Here is a 23,273-nt window from a genome sequence, read left to right as displayed (position 1 = left end):
CAGATTCTTGACTATTTTCTAAGGCAAGTTCCTATAAGTGGAATTGCTGGTTCAAGAGGATGCATATTTTTAAGTATTTTTTGCCATTTTTTTACTATAGTGTGTTAATATTTGAAAGCCATTTCTTTATGTTAATATTTGAGGGTAAGCTCATTAACAAGTATTTACATTATTTGGAACTACCATTAGATGTTCATATAGCATTATTCACCGTGGTTATTAAAAGGATAAAAAAAGGCAAAAACAAACAATCCATTGACCAGATGAATGGAAAAACAAAATGTGGTATATCCACACAATGGAATATTGTCGAGCCTTAAAAAGGAATGCAATTCTGATACATGCTACAACGTGAGTGAACTTTAAGCATTATGTGAAGAGAAATAAGCCAGACATAAAAGGACAAATATTGTATGATTCCACTTATATGAACTACCTAGAATAAGCAAGTTCATAGGGACAGAAAGTAGTATAGAGATTACCAGAGGCCGGGGAGATGGGGAGTTTAACGGATATAGAATTTCAGTTTGGAATGATGAAAATGTTCTAGAAATGGATAGTGGTAGTGATTGTACAACATTGTGAATGTACTTAATGCCACTGAATTGTACGCTGAAAAATGGTTAAATGGCAAATTTGATATTAAGTATATTTTACCACAATAAAAATACTGCAATTGGAGTAATTTCAGAATTTTAGATAAAAATCAGTTACTGAGAAATTATGTGCTTATTTTACTTATTGTGTATTACCTTGTAGCTAAGTGAGCTCAGGTTTTGAATACTTGTTTTAAATGTGATGGATTGATAGCTGGTGCTGAGAACTAAGTTCCTCATCAACATTCATGCAATATGAAGATTTATTGAGCTCTGTATGCTAAGTAGTCTGCTAGGCACTGAGGACTACAGTGGTAAACAAGATAAGACACAGTCCCTAGAGTCTCCTGGTTGCTAAGATTGGACAGAAAAAGAACAAACTTCTTATTAAGAAAAAAAGGGATTAAACAATCAGGTGACTTGTTTTCTCCTTAATGATTTCCTTTGTGGGGTGATTTTAAAATATCCTTTTCCCCCCCCTTCAGGTTGCTATGGAAACATATGACTAAATAAACGGAAGTCCATTCTGATAATTCTGATACCTGAGATGTAACTCAACTAAAGAGTGGAACAGGAAAAATTTTAGTGCCAACCTCAATTACAATGGCTACTGATTCAGGAGAGCCAGCTAGCACAGAAGATTCTGAGAAACCTGATGGAGTTTCATTGGAAGACAGAGCTCCTCAGCTTGCAGCAACTTTGACAGTGGAAGCTAGACTAAAAGAAAAAAATAGTACCTTCTCTGCTTCTGGGGAAACTACAGAAAGGAAGAGATTCTTCCGAAAAAGTGTTGAGATGATGGAAGATGATAAAGTTGCTGCATCTTCCTCCAAAGATGAGAGAATGAAGACCACAACCAATATTCCAAGAGTAGAAAAACTTCCTACAAATGTGCTAGGAGGTGGACAAGAAGTTAAATATGAACAGTGTTCAAAGGCAACTTCAGAGTCCTCAAAAGATTGTCTCAAGGAGAAAAGTGAAAAGGAAATGGAAGAAGAAGCAGAAATGAAGGCTGTAGCTACTTCTCCTAGTGGGAGGTTCCTGAAATTCGACATTGAGCTGGGAAGAGGAGCGTTTAAAACAGTATATAAAGGATTGGACACTGAAACGTGGGTTGAGGTTGCTTGGTGCGAGCTGCAGGTGGGTTTATAATCTTCTTGGTCTTAATAAATTCCAGTTTTAGCAGGCCTGGCCTTCTGAGGGGTCCAGTGTTAATACATATCATGGATTAAAATAAAATGAAAGGCTTGTCCACTACCTCCCTGAAATTATGCTCTTTTCCTAGATCCTCTTAGGAGCTCATGGCAGCCTTTTTTACCTCCTGTTTGTTCCCTCCTGTTTTAAAGGGGGAAAAATTTATCAATGCTTTCTTTGGAAAAATGTTCTCAATTTATTAACATTTGGAAATCCCCAAAACTCTTGAGGTCTCATTTTGAAAACTTACTTAGTAAGTTTTAGTTAGTTGCATTATTAGTTGATTGTTCTACTAAGTATTTGGGAGTGTGATACATCAGGGATATATTTAGCATGATACCTCCCTTTTCTCTTTTTCTTTAAGCAAAATTTTTGGGGTTTGTATGGTGTTTTTCAGAATAGAAAATATTATGCTTGATTCTTTGATAACTTCTTTTTTTTTAGAAAGTATATTTTTTAATTTTTTTTAATTTTTTTTTTCTTTTCAGTGTAACAGTATTCATTGTTTTTTCACCACACCCAGTGCTCCATGCAATCCGTGCCCTCCCTAATACCCACCACCTGGTTCCCCCAACCTCCCACCCCCCGCCCCTTCAAAACCCTCAGGTTGTTTTTCAGAGTCCATAGTCTCTCATGGTTCACCTCCCCTTCCAATTTCCCTCAACTCCCTTCTCCTCTCCATCTACCCTTGTCCTCCATATTATTTGTTATGCTCCACAAATAAGTGAAACCATAGAAAGTATTTTTTTAAAGATTTTATTTATTTATTTGACAGATCACAAGTAGGCAGAGAGGCAAGCAGAGAGAGAGAGAGAGAGGAGGAAGCAGGCTCCCTGCCGAGCAGAGAGCCCGATGCAGGACTCGATCCCAGGACCTGACATCATGACCTGAGCCAAAGGCAGAGGCTTAACCCACTGAGCCACCCAGGCGACCCTAGAGAGTATATTTTTTTAAATTTTTATTTATTTGAAAGACAGAGATCACAAGTAGGCAGAGAGGCAAGCAGAGAGAGAGAGAGAGGAGGAAGCAGGCTCCCTGCTGAGCAGAGAGCTGTATGCGGGGCTCTATCCCAGGACCCTGGGATCATGACCTGAGCGGAAGGCAGAGGCTTTAACCCACTGAGCCACCCAGGCGCCCCGATGACTTCTGTTAGTATAGACTTGTCCATGCCTTAAATTTACCTCAGAGAGGATCTCTGGAAGAAATAATCACCAGAACCTACTGAGGTTAGTCAACTGGAATGTGTTTAGAAAGGAGAAATGAAAACAACAGGAGACTGAATTTCCTCAGTATTTGGTTCCATATTTGTGTGGTACTTTTAACTAATGAAGGACTAAATGGGGACAGAACATCATAGAAGGGGTTATAATAAGAATAGTTTTATTTATTTATTTATTTATTTAAAGATTTTATTTATTCATTTGACAGACAGAGATCACAAGCAGGCAGAGAGGCAGGCAGAGAGAGGAAGGGAAGCAGCCTCTCTGCTGAGCAGGGAGCCCGATGCAGGGCTTGATCCCAGGATCCTGAGATCATGACCTGAGCTGAAGGCAGAGGCTTTAACCCACTGAGCCACCCAGGCGCCCATAAGAATAGTTTTAGACAGATGTAGTTCAAATATAAAGAAAATCTTTGTGACCTCAGTCAGCCCTTGGAAAATGTCACTGTTCACATGAGATGCTTAAAGTTAAGATTGAGTAGAGCAAGTCACTTAGTACAGGTTTTTGTTGTTATTCAGATACCTGTGGTCTCTCCATATGGATGTGGATGTAGGTGCTGTGATTTCACCCATTCTGAATTTGCTGTAGGTTGCCATTTAGATAGGTTGAAATTTAGTCCAGGTCCCTGCATTTCTAGGGAGCTTTTTGTTAAACAACATGGTTTTGAAACTTCACCATCTGTTACAGTTAGTGTTTCCTTCATATGTGGATTCCAGAGCCTGTCAAAGATTCAGATTCAGTAAGTCTGGGGTGGAATGCAAGACTGCAATTTTTTTTTTAAAGATTTTTATTATTTATTCATTTGATAGACAGAGATCATGAGTAGGCAGAGAGAGAGAGAGGAGGAAGCAGGCTCCCCGCAGAGCAGAGAGCCCGATGCGGGGCTCGATCCCAGGACCCCGAGATCACGACCTGAGCCGAAGGCAGAGGCTTAACCCACTGAGCCACCCAGGTGCCCCGCAAGACTGCAATTTTAACAAGCTTTCAAAGTGCTTTGAAAGTGCTTGGCTCTCTGGAATGCAAGTTACCTAGCAGTCAAGCCATTCTAGTAGTTCTCCAAAGATGTGTGCATGTGTGAGTTTGCTTGGTTTTTTTTTTCACTCCCTTGTTCCCCTTTCAGAATTTTATAAGGTCTGTGTTGTAGTAGAAATATTAGGTCATTTGAACAAATAAACATCAAAATCACCTGAAATTCCACTATTTTGAGGATGCTTTTAAACAGTATATATCTTTCTGGGCTCTTTTTCTTTTTTTTTCAAATGTATACATGACTGTTTTTTCACCCACAAAGTGGGATCGTTACTATAAGGTTTTACAAAACCTTTTGTTTTTACTTATCATGAACATCTTTTCATTACCAGTAATCGTGAATTAAATTATTATTTTTAATAGATACCTTTATAAATTATTTAATCAGTCCTCTATTGTTGGACATCTAGAATTTTCTCCAGTATTTCACTATTGTAAACATGGTTGTGACCAACATCCTTGTATATATAGTGAAAATTATGTACATTTTAATTTCGTCTCTGTGTTGTGACGTTGGTAACACTCATCTTTTAGTGATACTCTGTAAATGGGGGAAATAGTTTCCATTCACTTGGTAGTAGGATACATAGTAAAAATATGTCAAGTATTTTGCAAATTGTATACTCTAGCTATGGATGCTTAGGTAAAACTTAAAACATTCTAGTGGTAAGGACCACTTAGGGAAGTGCCTTCTATCATTCACCTGTGGAGAGAGTGAAAGAGCCTGTAGGGTCTTAGTATTCAAAGTGTGGTCCCTAGACCAGCAGCATGGACATCACCTGGGAGCTTGTTAGAACTACAGGTTCTGGGCGCCTGGGTGGCTCAGCGGGTTAAAGCCTCTGCCTTCAGCTCGGGTCATGATCTCAGGGTCCTGAGATCGAGCCCCGCATTGGGCTCTCTGCTCAGCAGGGAGCCTGCTTCCTCCTCTCTCTCTGCCTGCCTCTGCCTGCTTGTGATCTCGGTCTGTCAAATAAATAAAATCTTTAAAAAAAAAAAAAAAAAAAGAACTACAGGTTCTACTTCTCATCCCAGACCTACTGAATCAGAATCTGCTTCTTAGTGACATCCGTAGGTAATTTGTATGCACAGTACTATTTGAAAAGCCCTGAAAGAAGGGACCACCAGTCTAAGACCTAGCTGAATCAGAGGAGGAATTCCCTTAATACACCAACATATGCTTTATATTATATCATAGATACTGATTCCTGCTGTCTGCTCCAGACTTTCCAAATCAGAATCTCTAAGAGATGGGTCCCAGGAACTTATTTTTTGAAAGTTGCCCAGGTGATTGGACAAATAGCCAGATTTGGTAATATTCATGTGGAGCAAACACTGTAAATATGTAAAATACATTTTAACTTACATCAAAAACAATTGCAGTTTTTGTCAGAATTGGTGCACTTAATTGATACAATTTTTAGACATCATTTTCTGCATATTTGGAATTAGGAAAAACATGAGTATTATGCAGTTTGTAATGTATAATTTCTCATATTTTTTTCACAAAGTCGTCTGTGTTATATAATTAAACAATTTTGTAGAAAAACATCCCAGTCAATAATTTAAATGTTTAAAGTATTCCAAATTCTTCTCCACTCTTTGCTTATATGTGTGTGTCTGTGTGTATAATATATAAAATTAGTATGTCCATACTTTTGTTATCAATTTGATATGTATTTTCTATTTATTAACATCACTAAAATATTTATATTTTATTGCATTCATGTCACCTCTTGCTTAAATCTGCTTCCCTGAAATTAGGTAGTTCAATTAAAAAAGTTTTTTTGCATGTTTGATGTAATAGCTTAACAAAAGACTTTTATACCTTTTTCTCTTGATGACATTTTCTCCCACTATGGATATTTGAGCCTTGTGTAACAGTTGTTAAAAGCTCCTTATCCATTTGTTTAGAATACATTGACCTTATGGCAGTGCAAAGAACCAGGAAAGAGAGATTTTACTGCTGATATTTGACTTTGAGGATGTTAAACAAACCCTTTGATGATGTAGGTCTGATTCAGGATTTGGCTGTAAATGTCTGCATTTCAACAGTTTGTCATATTTTATGGTTTCCATAACTTCATCTATGCATTAGTGGGAAGGCTGACCGATTGTTCTTTCTAAAGAATTTGCTAAACTACTTGGTAAATTGGTAATTTACTGTGAGTGAGGGTTATCAGTCGTAAGTGCTGTTTGGAAGACTGTTTTAGTTTATGATGTTGAAAGACCTGGTCAGATGTTACTGAAAGGCTTGTTTAGTAACCCCCTAGAAGGAGTCAGTCACAAAAATTTGTAATATTTTCTTCCCCTACCAGCTTGAGAATCAATAGCACTGTTCTTTTACATATGGAAACATAACCAGTTTTTGCTTTACTCTAATTTGGAAAAAATACTTCCACTAGTGCATTTTTCATTTGTTTTCTTGATGGAATTGAGTTTTCATATAATGGGACTATTTTCCATATAAAGAGACAACTTAGATATCTGAAAATTTTTTTGTTATTTGACAGTTTCTAAAATGTATTTGAGTGTTCTTATAATAAGCTTTGCTATGGGGTCAGATATGTGATTGTGTGCTTCTCAGGGTAATTAAATGGGCCTCTTTTATTTTAATTAATTTTTTTTATTTTAAAATTTTAATCACCATATAGTTAATGTACAGTGTAGTCTTTGTTTCAGTATAGTGATTCAACAGTTCATCACCTGGTGCTCATCAGGACAAGTACGCTCCTTAATCCCCATCTTCTATTTAATCCATACCGTTACCTGCCTCCCCTCTAGTAATCATCAGGTTTTTTTGTCTATAGTTAGTATCTGTTTCTTGGCTTTGCTCTATCTCTTTTTTCCCTTTGCTTGTTTATTTCTTAAATTCCCTGTATGAGTGAGATCATATGGTATTTATTTTTCTCTGACTTATTTCACTTAGCATTATGCTCTCTAGATCTTAATGGGCCTCCATCTAACAACTAGACATCTAGCGAGTCTGGCTATAGTGTCTGAACTGAACCAAAAATGACACTGAAAAAAGATTTTTTAAAAAAGACTTAGTTGACTGTAGTGAGCTGACATGTTGAGTGAGCATTCTAATGCACTTTCTTTATAGTAGTGAATATATTCAGAGCAATGCAATGGAAGTAGCAGTCTAAAAATCTATATTTCCACACCCAAAGCACCTATCATAATTGTGGAGAAACTTTCCATTTTATTTTCATTCAGCATCTAAAAGCACTTTGGGGATGTGTATTTTTAAATACCAGCCCTACATTTAATTGTAAAATTTGAATTAGATAATATGTAAACAGTTGAATTTCCAAAAGAAAAATAAACAAAAAGTTAGAATTTCTGTTTCTGAATAAATATTGTGGTCCAAAGTATTCACTCTGGATACTTTTGCTCTCAAAAGTTTGTTATGGCCTTCTTGGAAATGTTTCCATTTTCTGTTTGAGCCACACAAGAAAATTCTTCATTACATATAAGCATTCCCAAAATATTGTTATTCAGTTTGATTCCCGTCTCTTCATCTGACCTAGCCCTCAAAGTGGAATACTCTCACAAAGAAGATTACATTGAAGGGAGGAGGGATAAGGCTTGCTTAAATATATATGTTCTTATCTCTTTGTCTAAAAACTAGTCACATAACTTTATCAAGTATAAACCAAAGGCAGATGTTTTCATAAAATGACAAAGGGTGAGGGTGGCAAGAGACAGACTCAGTCTGGGAAATAACGTTTATTTTCTCAGTTCAGAGTTAGTTTTGAACGATCTGTTTGATAGTCAAAAGAACAAACTGATACATCTAGTAGGCTGAATAATTGCACCCCAAGAGGCCCATGTCCTAATTCCTGGAATGTAAGAATATGTTACCTTACATTGTAAAAAGGACTTTGTAGATGCGATTAAAGATTTTGTGGTGGGTAGACTATCCTACATTATCTGGGTGGGCCAAAGGTAATCAAAGATCCTTAGCGAGAGGAGGGATGGTCCTGGTCTGAAGAAGATCTGATGATGGAAGCAGAGGTTGGAGTGAAGTGGTTGATGTAAGTGGGCAGTGAGCCAAGGAATGTGGGAAACCTTTATAAAGCTAGAAGGAAACAGATTTTTCCCTAGAGCAATCCAGCCTTGCCAATACCTTCATTTTAGTCTAGTGAAACTCATTTAGGACTTCTGATCTCCACAAGTAGAAGATAATAAATTTGTGTTGTTTTAAACCACTAAATTTGTGACTATTTGTTACAACAGAAACAGGAAATGAATAGAATACACACAGCTGCCATTCATTCATTGTCCATTCATTCAACAAATGAATATTCAGTTCTATATGTGTTAGAACTGTGCTAACTGCTAGGGACATAATGGGAAGGAAAAGCAGACACAGGCCGTATTTTCATAAAACTTATGGTAGAGGGAATTTATAGTCAGTAAGAAGGCTTGGAGATTGAAATTAGTGAAAAGATCAAAGGGCTGTTAAATATAGGTTTGTTTGAAAGAAATGGTAGGGTTGGGAGTATTGGGCAATGGTGATACCACTCCTTTACTACTTAGTTTTCTTTTTTAAGTGTTTTTTTTTTGTTGTTGTTTTGAGATAATTTCTACTAACCAAAGAGTTGCAAAGATAGTATAGAAAGTTCTGGTATGCCCTTCACTCAATTTCCCCTTATGTTGATATCTTAACCAGAGAACATTTATCAAAACTTAAGAAATTGAAATTAGTGTAATAACTATTGACTAAACTCCAGAACTTATTTGGATTTCTCCAGTCTTCCTACTGATGTCCTTTTTCAATGCTTTGATCCAATTTAGGATCCCACATTGCATTTAGTTGTTACATGCTCTTAGTCCCTTCCAAACTGTGACAATTCTTCAGCCTTTCCTCTCCTTTTCATGATCTTAAAGAGTACTGCTCAATTATTTTATAGAATGTTGCTTCATCTGGGTTTGTCATGTTTTCTCATGATTAGATTTAGGCCATGAATTTTGGGAAGAATACCATAGAAGTTATACAGCCTTCTCAGTGTGTCATAGCAGGGGGTACTTGAGGTTGTTTAGAGTACTGGGGATGATAACCTTGATCACTTGTTTAGGATGGTGGCTAATAGATTTTTTTCTACTGTAAAATTAATATTTTCCCCTTTGTAGATTGATAAATATCTTGGGAGTAGATACTTTGAGACTATGTAAGTATCTGTTTCTCCTCAAACTTTGCCCAGTTGTTTTGGCAACAGTTGGTGTATCTTGCCTGTAATAAGTATTACTGTTGGTGTTCAAATGGTGATTTTCTATTTCCCATGTTCCTTTTACAGTTATTAATTGGAATTACCTCTTAGTTTTATGTGGTCACTTCCTAAGTATGACTGTTAAGTTTCTGAAAGCCCAATAATTGGGAAATTTGTGGTTGAGGAACTTTAATATATTTTAAATTATTAATAATGATATCATATACTTTGCATTTATCAAAATTAATGTTAATCAAGCACTTGTATGAGTACCCAGATAGGTGCTTAATTTGAATATTTTATTTAATCTTCACAGTAATTGTATGAAGTAGAGATGATTAGTTTTCAGATGGTGGAACTGAGGTTTAAATACATTAAGTAATTTGCCCAAAAGGATAGAGCAGGGAGCTGTATTCATCAATTATATATATGAAACATTTACATAGATGATTTAAGAATTTTCCCCCCATTGGTTATTTGAGCAGATCGTTCTTTTGTTTTTAATGAATTTAGATCAGTTTCATAAATGGAACCTGTTTAAAATAAAGTTCTTAATATTAAACTACTAAGGCTGAAGGGATACTTAATAGTGTCATTTAAGGATACTCCCTGGCCTGGGGCCTCTGAGGAATAATTTTAATGGCTGGGTTGCCTTGGTTCAATATCTGGCCTTCATCTTCTGTCAGTGTCCAGAGGTGGTTGGAAATGTGGGCGAGACTGACTTGTGTTCATTCAAAAGCCTGAATCTAGGACACAAATTTATTAATTTAGAATGAGGAGTAAATTTGGTAGGTCATATATTCTAGTTGGTCTGTAGGCTAGATACATGGAACACTAAATTATAATCAGAAACTGGCTTGGTAAGAATAGAGTCAGAACAAAGCAACTAGAGTTCCTGTGTATGTTCTTCTGCCAAGACAATAGACCAAGCAAATGAACTGTATGCTCAGGTCCTGCCTGGATGAGGACATCCCCTTTGTTCAATAGTACTGGAAGACAAGTGAACCTGGTTCTGTATTTGGTTCATTCCCTTTTCCATGTGCTATCTTAACTACTATTGATGAGCACTTTTTAAAAAGGTACTGATACTATTGCTGCCTAAAAGCTTTAAAATGCTAATATGACCAGGCCATAACTATTATATGCTTATTTCTTGATTAGTACTTTGGTATTACCACTTACAAATGACTGTTACCCTAGTGTGTGTTTATTTCATATAACTTTAGTTCTGGGATGCTATACTGTCTCTCCAAGGAGAGTGGATTGTGAATGAGGTGTCTGCAGTCATTGCCGTGAAGACTCTTTCTGAGAGGCAGAGCGATGAACTAGAAAGTACTCAGGATTCAGAATATGGCAGACCTGGGTTCTAGTGATGCCTGTGCTGTTTGGGTTTCTTGGGTAAGCTAAGCAGCTTAACATTTTGGAGCCTTAGTTTTTTACTTTTTAAAAAAGAAATACAATATTTCTGATATGCAAAAGAGAATAAAGAATAACATGGAACGTGTGTACATACTGCTCAGCTTGAGAAAAATGTTGAGGATCAGAGATAATGATTATAAAACGTGGCACATGGTTGAGTGAACAATAAATGATAGTGATAAAATACTGAGTGGCCTCATATTTATCCAAAATACTCATTAATGGACTACTTTGTAAGTTAAGCACCATTTTGAAGCCTTCATTGTGATTTTCCTTACTTGAACAAGTTATTATACAGCTTTTATAACACCATTGATGATTTCTTCTGTTCATGTTTGCAGAAACAGCCACATAGCCACTGACCTGGTTTTGTAGCTCATTGTTGGTGTTTGCATTAAGAGACAGCTGATAAGGCTATAGTTTACATTTTGGAAATGGAATGCTTCTTTTTTGTTTTGTTTGTTTTTATTTAAATTACAATTAGTTAACACAGTGTAATATTAGTTTCAGGTGTACAATAGAGTGATTCAGCACTTCCATACAACACCTGGTGCTCATCACAACAAGTGATCCTCATCACCTGTTTAACCCATCTCCCCACCTACCTCCTCTCTGTTAACCATCAGTTTGTTCTCTAGTTTGGAGTCTGTTTCTTGGTTTGCCTTTCTTGCTTTCTTTTTCTTCCGCCTTTGCTCATTTGTTTCATTTTTTTTTAATTCCACATATGAGTGAAATCATGTGGTATTTGTCTTTCTCTGACTTATTTCTCTTAGCATAATACTTTCTAACTGCATTCATGTCATTGCAAACAGCAAGATTTCATTCTTTTTTTATGGCTGAGTTATATTCCATTGTATATATATATTCCATTGGCAGGTTTACTTTCCACTCACTGAATTAGAAGTGGATCTTGGAAGATCTTGGCTAGCCCTTTTCGATGGAGTTTACCTCCAATAATACATCTGGGGCCACAGTTGTAATTTTGTAAAGTTGTTTATTCCTAATGCTGACTACTTTTGATTCCTAGGATCAAAGGATAAGATGGAGTAGTTTAGTTTGGCACGTGAAAGACTTGTATTCTACTAACTTAATCAGAAGGCATCAAAATTTATTCATTATTCTTCAGAACAGATCTGCTGATCTATCACAAGTGGATGACTTCCAGCTAATTATAGGGACAGTTAGGACTTACTTAGTCATCTTAGATTAGACAGAAAAGTGTAAACACTTATTCCCAGGTCTCTTCCTTTTTTTTTTTTTTAAGATTTTATTTATTTATTTGACACAGAGAGAGAGACAGCGAGAGAGGGAATACAAGCAGGGGGAGTGGGAGAGGAAGAAGCAGGCTCCCCACTGATCAGGGAGCCTGATGCAGGGCTCGATCCCAGGACCCCGGGATCATAACCTGAGCTGAAGGCAGACGTTTAACGACTGAGCCACCCAGGCACCCTCCCAGGTCTCTTCTAAGTGTAGTATTCTTTGCTCTTGTTCTTTAAGTTTCTTAACTCTTTTAGCATGTTTTTAAAAAGTTCAGATATGCTTGACATAACATTGTGTAAGTTTAAGGTGTACAGTGTGTTGGACTGATACATTTATATATTGCAATATGATTGCCACAGTAGCCTTAGCAATTTATCATGTCATGTGTTTATCTTTATTTTTTGTGTGAATACAGTTAAGATTTAGTTGCTTAGCAACTTTGACGTTTATGACAGTATTGTTGACTAATCACTATGTTGTCTATTAGATCTTCAGAACTTACTTATTTACTAGTTGTATGTTTATATCCTTAAGCAGCATCTCTCAAATTCCCTCCTCCAGTCCCTGGTAACCACTGTTCTACTCTCTGTTTTTAGAAATTCACTTTTTAGATTGCTTATTTATTTATTTTAAAAGATTTTATTTATTTATTTATTTGACAAAGAGAGAGTACAAGCAGGGGGAGTGGTAGGGAGAGGGAGAAGCAGGCTCCCGCTGAGTAGAGTGTGAGGCTCAATCCCAGGACCCTGGGATCATGACCTGAGCCAAAGGCAGATGCTTAACTGACAGAGCCACCCAGGGGCCTCTAGATTCCACATTTAGATGATACCACGCAGTGTTTGTATCTCAGAGGGATCTCTGCCTACGCGTGATCATTGCAGCATTATTCACAATAGCCAAGATATGGAAACAACCTAGGTGTCTGTCAGCAGATGAATGGATAAAGATGTGAAGCATATATATAGACAATGAAATATTATTTAGATATACACAGTGGAATATTATTTAGCCATGAGAAAGAAGGAAACCCTGCCATTTATGACAACATGGACAGACCTTGAAGGCTTTATGCTAAGTGAGATAAGTCAGGAAAGACAAATGTATGAGTTTCTTAACTCTTTTTTAAAGATTTTATTTATTTCTTTGAATGAGAGGGAGCAAAAGAGAGCGCATACAAGTAGGGGGAGGGGTAAGGGGAGAGGGAAAGAGACAAACTCCTCGATGAGCGAGGACCCTGACATGGGGCTTGATTCCAGCATCCCGAGATCACAATCTAAACCAAAGTCAGATAGATGCTCAACCAACTGAGCCACCCAGGCACCCCTTAAAACTTTCTTAAAATACTTTTGTGTTGTTGCAAAATGTACCTAACAGTAAAATTTACCATTTTCGGGGCACTTGAGTGGCTTCGATGGACAAGTGTCTAACTCTTGATTTTCCAGCCCCATGTCGAGCTCCAGGCTCAGCACAGAGTCTGCTTGTCTCTCTCCCTGTCCTCCTTGCTATACTTGCTCTCTCTCTCTCTCAAATAAATAATAAATAAAATATTTTAAAACTTTACTGTTTTAGCCATTTTAGGTGCATAATTCAGTGGCATTATGTATATTCACATTGTTGTACGACCATTACTGCCTCCCATCTCCAGAACTTTTATTCATCCCAAACTGAAACTCTATACCCATTAATCAATAATTCCCCCTTCCCCACTCTCCCAGCCCCTGGTAACCGCTATTCTACTGTCTCTGTGAACTTCTTTCTCTATGAATTAGCCTAGCCTATTCTAGGTACCTTGTAAAACTGGAGTCACACAATTTTTGTTCTTTTGTATCTGGGTTACTTCACCTAGCATAATGTTTTCAAGTTTTATCCATGTTGTAGCATGTATTAGAATTTCATTCCTTTTTAAGGCTGAACAGTATTCCATTGTATGTATATACCACATTTGTTTTATCCATTTGTCCATTGATGTACACTTGTGTAGTTTCTTCTGGCTGTTGTGACTAATGCTGTTATGAATGTTGGTGTACAAATATCTGTTTAAGTCCCTGCTTTTAATTCTTTTTGGTATATATCTAGAAGTGGAATTGCTGGATCATATAGTAATTCTATGTTTAACCTTCCAGGAACTGCCATACTGTTTTCTACAGTGGCTGCACCATTTTACATTCCTACCAGCAAGTCACAAAGGTTCCAATTTCTTTACATCCTGGACAAATCTTGTTATTTTCTGCTTTTGTTTTGTTTGTTTTTTTAAATAACCATCCTAATGGATGTGAAGTACTGTCTCATTTTGGTTTTGATTTGCAGTTCCCTAGGGACTATTGATGTTGAGCCTTTTTTCAAGTGCTTATTGCCAACTTATATTTCATTCTTTGGAAAAGTAAATATTCAAGTCCTTTACCAATTTTTAAATTGGGTTGTTTGTCTTTTGGTTGTTGAGTTGTGGGAGTTCTTTATATGATCTGAGTATTAATCCCTTATCAGCTATATGAATTACACATATTTCCTCCCATGCTGTGAATTATCTTTTCATTCTCTTAATAGTGCCTTTGATGTACAAAAGTTGTAAATTTTGTATAAGTCCAGTTTATCTATTTTTCTTTTGTTAATTCTGTGCTTTGAGATTCCCCATGAATTTTAGGATGGGTTTTTTTTTTTAATTTCTGCAGAAAATGTCATTGGTTTTTTTTTTTTTAAGATTTTATTTATTTGAGAGAGTGTGCGAGAGAGCAGAGGGAGGGTTAGAGGGAGAAGCAGACTCCTAGCTGAGCAGGGAGTCCATCGCAGGGCTCCATACCAGGACCCCGAGGTCACAACCTGAGCTGAAAGCAGTTGCTTAACTGACTAAACCACCTAAGCACCCCTCATTGGGATTTTGATAGGGATTGCATTGAATTTGCAGATCTCCTTTGGCATTGACACTTAGCAATATTAAGCCTTCCAGCCATTAAATTGCATTTATTTATGTCTTCTTTAATTTTAGCAATGTTTTGTAGTTTTCAGTGTTAAAGTCTTTCACCTCCTTAATTAAATTTCTTCCTACGTATTTTATTTTTTTGATGCTGTTGTAAATAAATTGCTTTCTTAATTTCCTTTTTGGGTTATTAATTTTAGTCCATAGAAAGACAACTGATTTTTGAATGTTGATTTTATATCCTGCAACTTTGCTGAATTAGTTTATTAGTGTTTATTTGTTTTTTAAGATTTTATTTATTTATTTGACAGGCAGAGATCACAAGTAGGCAGAGGCAAGCAGGGGCAGGGGGAAGCAGGCTCCCCACTGAGCAGAGAGCCCGATGCAGGGCTCAATCCCAGGATCCTGAGATCATGAGGCCGAAGGCAGAGGCTTTAACCCACTGAGCCACCCAGGCACCCTTGGTTTATTGGTGTTTGATTTTGAGTGTCAGGAAGAGGAAGCTAACCACTTGTGAAAATGAAAAAATGTAATATATTTCTAAGTTAATAGAAATAAAGGAAACAAAAAAATAAAATATATAAACAGCCTGAACAAGATAGAAGGAGTAAAATTAAGTATGTCATGTACTAAATCAAATATGTTCCTATTGCATTTGCTTGTTAAAAAAGTGAGACTGTTAAATGGGGTTAAAAGACAAACCCCACGTGTTGTTTACTAAAAACATACTTAAGACAGTGGTAAAGAAAGGTAAGATAAATGTATGAACAAGAAAGAGAAAACAGGAGTGGCAATATTAATATCTGTCACAGAAGGAAGGAAGTAAACTTAGAGCACTGAACAGGATTTTATGAAATTATTTACTTCACAGTTTAAGAAGATATATAAAAGAGCCGTAGGCACAAAAAATATTTTGGTTAGTAATTTAAACTAGGAACCTGTAATAGTTTCGAGGAAAATGGATAAACATATGGCTATAGTTAGAGATTTCAGGTCCTGTTATTTCAAAATAGGACCAATCTAGTAGACAAAAAGTGAATAAACACAGAAGAACTAGATAATATAGTCCACAAACTTCATTTGATGGATATATAGTACTATATATCCTTCAAAGAGAATGCACATTTTTATTAAAAAGGTCAAATTATGTGGCCTAAAGAAAACATTAAGTTAAATAAAGAGATTTTATATTCTGTATTCCTCAGTAAAATTAGAAATAATGAAACAAATAACTGAAAGATTCTTAACTGGAAATCAGAAATCATACTTCTAGATAAATTTTGGAAAGAGGAGAGAATCAAAACTGAAATTATAAACTACCCAGAAAGCAATGAAAAAGAGGACATTATGACAAAATTTGTGGGTCATCGCAAAAGCTATACCCAGAAGAAAACTTATCACCTAAAATGTCTTCATTATTAATGAATAATAACTAGAAGGTATTTGATAATTTTGAGACATTAGGGATATAACAACAAAATAAAGCAAAATAAAGTAAGAGGGAAATAAAGATAGCTGAAATTAATAAAGAATTATAAACCTGAAAATAGGATAAATAAATTCTACTCACTTTGGCTTTCTGAAAATGATTAATGAACCTGATGAAGAAAAATAAGGCAAAAATACACGAGAGGAGAAATGACAAATGAAATATAGCCATGCTCTGGAAAAGAGTTAAAGAAGTAGAAGAGAACATTATATGCAACTTTGTCAACAAAATTTTCCCAACACTTTAGTATGAAACATTTCAAATATAGAGCAAAGTTGAAAGACTTGCCTAGAACATCCATTATATCCACCATCTAGGTTCTACCTATAACCCTGATAATACATTTTAAATCTTAAGTAATGGATTGCTCCTAAACAAAATATAATCCAAAATGTACCCAAGAAAAAGTAGAAAAGTTGAATAGGCCAATTATTGTAGAAAGGTGATCTAAATTCTTTTTTGTTTTTGTTAATACCGGGACAAGGAGGCATCCAAGAATATGCAATGCAGTGTTGTTTATAATAGAGAAAATGTGTATCAACCCAAATATCCATCAGTGGGTGAATGGATAAATTATGGTAGAACTAGATAATGAGATACTATGCAAGTTAAAATAAATAAACGGAAACTGTTATACATATCAAAGTAGATAAATAAATGTAATATCAAACAATAATTTGCAAAAGGAGCGTAACACATGATAACCACCTCTATGAAGCTTTAACATCTGTAAAACTATATTGCTTATGGATACAAACATATAATAAAAATGCTTTTAAAATGTACGTGGATTAAACATATAATAAAAATACTTTTAAAATGTGCATGGATTAAAAACCTAATTCAGATAGTAGTTACTTCTGGGATGGAAAGGAAGGGGATAGAATCAGAAGGGATATCTAGGAGACTTCAACTATGTCTCTAATGTCTTGTTTAAAATGGAAGTAAATTTGGCAAAATGTTAAAATTCAACAGAGCTGGTTATTACACCTTATTCTTTATGCTTTTTTTTATAATTTAAAAACATAAAAGAACATTAGAAACAAGTAAATCCAGAGCTTGATCACTTGACAAGTGATTCCAATGTTAAAATTATTTAACTCCACTTAATTTCATGAAGCCAGTATATTTTCAATACGAATCCTTATATTTGTCAAAGAAAGAAAACTATAGCCTAATCTCACATATTAATATAGATGTTAAAATCCTTAGCAAAATATTAGCAAATATGATTCATCAGTGGATCAAAAGAATAATATGCTGGAACTAGGTAGGCCTTAAAGATTTTAAGAATAATTCTGTATCAGGAACCTATCAAGAAACCATATGATCACATTAATAGATGCTGAGAAAACATTTAACAAAATTCAATAGCCATTCCTAATTAAAAAATAAAAGTAACATAGGAATGTAAGTTCAGCGTGTTAAAGTACTCGGAAAAACAAAAACAAAGCAATGGATGTTGTAAGATGTGAGAATAAAACTTTTTAGTAGAATACAATAAAAGGCAGTGATAACTGTTACATCATTATTTTTTTCAATATTTTGAATGTCTTAGCAAAATCAATAAAAAAAAACAGGTCCATCCATGTTGTCTCAAGTGGCACTATCTTTTTATGGCTACATAATATTCCAATGTAAATATATACACCCATCTTCCTTATCCATTCCTCTATTTGATAGACACTTAGGTTGCTTCCACATCTTGGCTGTTGTAAATAATGTTGCAGTGAACATAGGGGTGCATATATAGTTTTGAATTAGTGTTTTAATTTGGGAATTATTGGATCATATGTTATTTCTATTTTTAATTTTTTAAGGAACCCCCATACTGTTTTCCAGAGTGGCCACACCAATTTACCTTCCTTCTAACAGTACGTGAGGGTTCCTTTTTTTCCACATTCTCACCAGCACTTGTTATTTCTTGTCTCTTTGTTTATGGCCATTCTGACATCTCAGTGTGATTTTATAGCCATTCTGACATCTCAGTGTGATTTTGATTTGCATTTCCCTGATGATGAGTAATATTGAGCATATTTTTATGTCTGTTGGCCATCTGTATGTCTTTTTGGGAAAAATACTGGTTTGGATTCTTTAGCCATTTTTAAAAAGATTTATTTATTTTAGAGAGAGAGAGAGCACAAGGAGAGCAGGGGAAGAGAGAGAATCCCAAGCAGACTCCCTGCTGAGTGTGAAGCTGGAGACGGGGGCTTGATCTCATGACCCTGAGATCATGACCAGAGCTAAAATAAAGAATTGGATGCTTAACTGACTGAGCCACCCAGGCACCCCTCACCATTTTTTAAATCTCATTTTTTTTGGGGAGGGGTGTTGAGTTATATGAACTCTATATATTTCACATATTAACCACTTATTAGATATAACATTGACAAATATCTTCTCCCATTTAGTAGATTGACTTTTTTATTGATGGTTTCCTTTGCTGTGCAGAAGCTTTTTATTTTGATGTTGTCCCAATTGTTTATTTTTGTTTTTGTTTCTCTTCCATTAGGAGACATATCTAGAAAAATGTTGCTATGGCCAATGTCAGTGTGTTCTCTTTTAGGATTTTTATGGTTTCGGGTTTCACATTTAGGTCCTTACTCCATTTCAAGTTTATTTTCATGTATGGTGTAAGAAAAGTCTGTTTTCATTCTTTTGCATGTAGCTGTCCAGTTTTCCCAGTACCATTTATTGAAGAGACTTTTTCCCATTGTATATTCTTGCCTCCTTTGTCATAGATTAATTGACCATAGAAGTGTGGTTTTATTTCTGGGTTCTCTGTCCTTTTCTATTGACCTATGGGCCTGTTTTTGTGCCAGTACTGTACTGTTTTGATTACAACAATTTTGTAGTACATCTTGAAATCTGGAATTGTGATACTCCCAGCTTTATTTTTCTTTCTTAAGATTTCTTTGGCTATTTGGGGTCTTTTATGGTTCCATAAAAAATTTTAGGGTTTTTTTGCTCTCGTTCTGTGAAAAATGTTGATGGTGTTTTGATGGAGATTACATTGAATATGTAGATCATTTGGGTGGTATGAACATTTTAACAATAGTAATTCTTCCAATCTGTGAGCATGGAATATTTTTCCATGTTTTTGTGTTATCTTCAATTTCTTTTGTCAATGTTTTGTAGTTTTCAGTGTATAAGATCTTTCACCTCCTTGATTAAGTTTATTCCTGGGTATTTTATTCTTTTGGGTGCAATTGTAAATGGAATTCTTTTCTTAATTACTCTTTCTACTACTTTATTATTAGTGTATAGAAATGCTACCATGAAATTGTTATTTTTAAAAAATACTATTTACAGTAGCACCAGAAAAATACTTAAGTATATGTAAAGTATGTGCATTATCTGTATGCTGAAAACCAAAAAAAGTAAAAGAAATCAAAGAAGATCCAAATAAATGGATTGGTTGATTGGAAGACTTAATATTAAGATGTCAGTTTTCTCCATATGACCTACAAATTCAAGACAATTACATCAAAATCCCAGTGGGAATATTTATAGTTGTTGACAAGCTGATTTTAAAATTAATATGGAAAGGCAAGGAACTGGAATAGCTAAAACAATTTTGATAAAGAAGTTTGAAGAATTCATGTTACCTGATTTTTCAGACTTACTCCAAGGTTACAGTAATTAAGACATGTTTGATATTGGCAAAAAGATAGACACATAGGGGCACCTGGGTGGCTCAGAAGGTTAAGCCTCTGCCTTCGGCTCAGGTCATGATCTCAGGGTCCTAAGATCAAGCCCCATGTCAGGCTCTCTGCTCAGCAGGGAGCATGCTTCCCCCTCTCTCTCTCTGCCTGCCTCTCTGCCTACTTGTGATCTCTCTCTCTGTCAAATAAATAAATAAAATCTTTAAAAAAAAGGATAGACACATAGATAAGTGGGACAGAATAGAACTTGGAAATAGACCCAAACAGATATGGTCAAGTGATTTTTATTTTATTTTGTATTTTATTTTTTGGGAAGATTTTATTTATTTATTTGAGAGAGAGAGCCACAAGCGGGGAGTGGGAGGGGGAGAAACACACTCCCCGCTGAGTGGGAAGCCCAATGTAGGGCTTGATCTCAGGACCCTCGGGATAATGACCTGAGCTGAAGGCAGACGCTTAACCAGCTGAACCACACAGCTGCTCCCTGGTCAAGTGATTTTTGAAAAAGATAGAATGGCAATTCAGCATAGAATGGATGGTCTTTTCAACAAAAGGTGCTTGAGTAATTATACATGCATACTAAAAAAAAAATGAACCTCCACCCAATTTTCACGTTATACAACATTTAACTCAAAATAGATCATAGACCTAAAAATGTAAAACATAAAACTGTAAAACCTCTAGAAGAAAACCTGAGAAAATCTTTTTCACTTTTTTTTTAAAGATTTTATTTATTTATTTGACAGAGATCACAGTAGACAAAGAGACAGGCAGAGACAGAGAGAGGGAAGCAGGCTCCCCGCTGAGCAGAGAGCCCGATGCAGGACTCGATCCCAGGACCCCGAGATCATGACCTGAGCCGAAGGCAGCGGCTTAACCCACTGAGCCACCCAAGCGCCCTCTTTTTCACTTTTGGTTAGGCAAAGAGTTCTTGGATATAACAATGAAAACATGATCTATAAAAGTAGAAAATCAATAAATTAGAGTTCAACAAACTTAAAATATTTTGTGTTATGAAAGACACTGTTAAGAAAATGAGAAGATAATCCACAGAGTGTCAGACAATATTTTCAAATCTCATACGTGACAAAGGAGTTGGATCCAGAATCTATAAAGAACTCTCAAAACTTAACAATAAGATAAAACAACCTAATTAAAAAATGGATTAAAGATTGGAACAGACATTTCAGCAAAGAAGATAGATGTATAGCAAGTAAGCACACAAAAAGATGCTCACCCTCATTAGTCATTAAGGAAATGAAAATTAAAACCATAATCTGATACCCCAGTACACCTATTGGAATGGCTAAAAACTAACCAAATGAAACAAAATCCTGACAGGACCAACTGCTAGTGAGGATAATGTGGAGAAACTCTAATACATTGTTGGTGAGAATACAGAATGGTAGAACCATTCTGGCACTCTCAGTTTCTTACAGAGTTAAACATACCATATGACCCTTCAATCCCAGTTGAGACATTTATCCAAGAAAACCTACATTCACACGAACAGTTGTACATGAATATTTATAGTAGTTTTATTTGTAATTGCCCCAAACTGGAAAGTACCCAAATGTTTTTCATCTGGGAATGGATAAACATATTGTGGTACATTCATAGGTGGAATACTATTCAACAATTAAAAGCAACAGACTATTGATACAACAATATGGATCAATCTAGAAGACATTGTGCTAAGTAAAAGATGTCAGACTCAAAAGGCTATGTATACTTTCTTCCCATTTATAGGACTTTCCAGAAAAGGCAAAATTATAGGAATAATAAATAGATGAGTAGTTTCTGGAGTTTAAGGGTACGAAGAGGGTTTGACTAGAAATGGATGGTGCAAAGGAATTTGTGTGTGTGGGTGGGGGGAGGGTGGAATCAATGGAATTGTTCTGTGTGTAATTGTGGCAGTAGTTATACACTTTATGCATTTGTCGAAACTTAAGGAACTATAAATAAAAAAGAATCAGTTTTACTAAGTGATTTTTAAATAAATTTAAATATGTGAAACCGTATGATCATATGGTTTCACTTATTTGTGGAGCATAACAAATAACATGGAGGACATGGGGAGATGGAGAGGAGAAGGGAGTTGAGGGAAATTGGAAGGGGAGGTGAACCATGAGAGACTATGGACTCTGAAAAACAACCTGAGAGTTTTGAAGGGGGGGGTGGGAAGTTGGGGGAACCAGGTGGTGGGTATTAGGAAGAGCACGTATTGCATGGAGCACTGGGTGTGGTGCAAAAACAATGAATACTGTTACGCTGAAAATTTAAAAAAAATTAAAAAAAAGAGTAATGAGTGCAAAAAAAAAAATTTAAATATGTGGTTCAAGAGAAAAAAAGCTAAGAGAGTATCAGGTCTTTCTCCTCACTCTCCCTCTCCCCCCAAAGAACCTTACTGGAACTCTGGACAAATGGAAAGATATACACCATGTTCTTAGATGGCTTCCTAGATACAGTTTTCTTCAAATTAATGTCTGTATATTTGCTATAAGTCCAATTATATTCCAAGTGATTCTTTTGTTTTAATTGGAAAAATGATCTTAATGTTTATATGGAACATAAAGAGATTAGAAAGCCAAGAAAATAATGAATAGGGAAGTGATTTGTCTTATCAGTCATTATACATACTGAAAGCCACTATCATAGGAATGGACAGATTAGTGAAAAGAAGCAGAATCCAGTATAACTAGAGACAATATACAACAAACATGTTCCTCAAGTCAGTGAGAAAAGAGTAGTTTAAGTGGTGCTAGCACAACCAATTAACCATTGAGATGAAAAGACTGCATGTATAGGAAACTCCAGATGGATGAGAAAGTTAAATATAAAAAGTCTTAGGAGACTAAGCTTCAGATAGTCACATAAAAGATATTCAGTAAAGTAAAAGATACTGCTGAGTGACTGTGAGGTGTACCATATAGTTAGTCATCATCTGAAGAAAAGACTCACATGCCAATCTTCTCCCTTCCAGATATAATTGCAGCTACTCATTTGTGTATCTGTCTCATCCTATATCTGTGCATTTAAATATGTAATAGAAAATAAAGCATTGTTGAGGATGGGTTTTTTTATGTACAAATTATCATCTTGTAATTTTTTCTGAGTGCTTTTTTTTTTTCTCAACAGAATGTCTTAGAGATCTATCCACATTAGTATACATAGATCTACCTCATTCTTTTAACTTGTTATTTGGCTATAACCCACATTTAGCCCATTTGATCCTGGGCAGGTTACCTAACCATCTTAACCTCAGTTTCTTCAT

At 35.6% G+C, this 23,273-nt stretch overlaps 1 protein-coding gene across 3 annotated transcripts in view; it reads left to right on the top strand.

Moving 5' to 3' along the window:
- Positions 1–1,199: 1,199 nt before the first annotated feature.
- The window catches only part of WNK3 (WNK lysine deficient protein kinase 3), a gene marked incomplete at its 5' end in the record, with an annotated part of 124,485 nt that continues 102,411 nt past the window's right edge, over positions 1,200–23,273 (top strand). For all 3 annotated transcript variants that reach the window (XM_080795167.1, XM_080795166.1, XM_080795165.1), the window contains one exon: positions 1,200–1,736. In XM_080795167.1, the coding sequence (XP_080651293.1) occupies positions 1,200–1,736 (537 nt within the window). The remainder of the gene's footprint in view (positions 1,737–23,273) is intronic.

Source organism: Martes martes, assembly GCF_963455335.1.
Source record: "Martes martes genome assembly, chromosome: X".
NCBI lineage: Eukaryota > Metazoa > Chordata > Mammalia > Carnivora > Mustelidae > Martes > Martes martes.
Note: the sequence above shows the minus strand (reverse complement) of the source record. Positions and strands in the feature narration are given on the sequence as shown.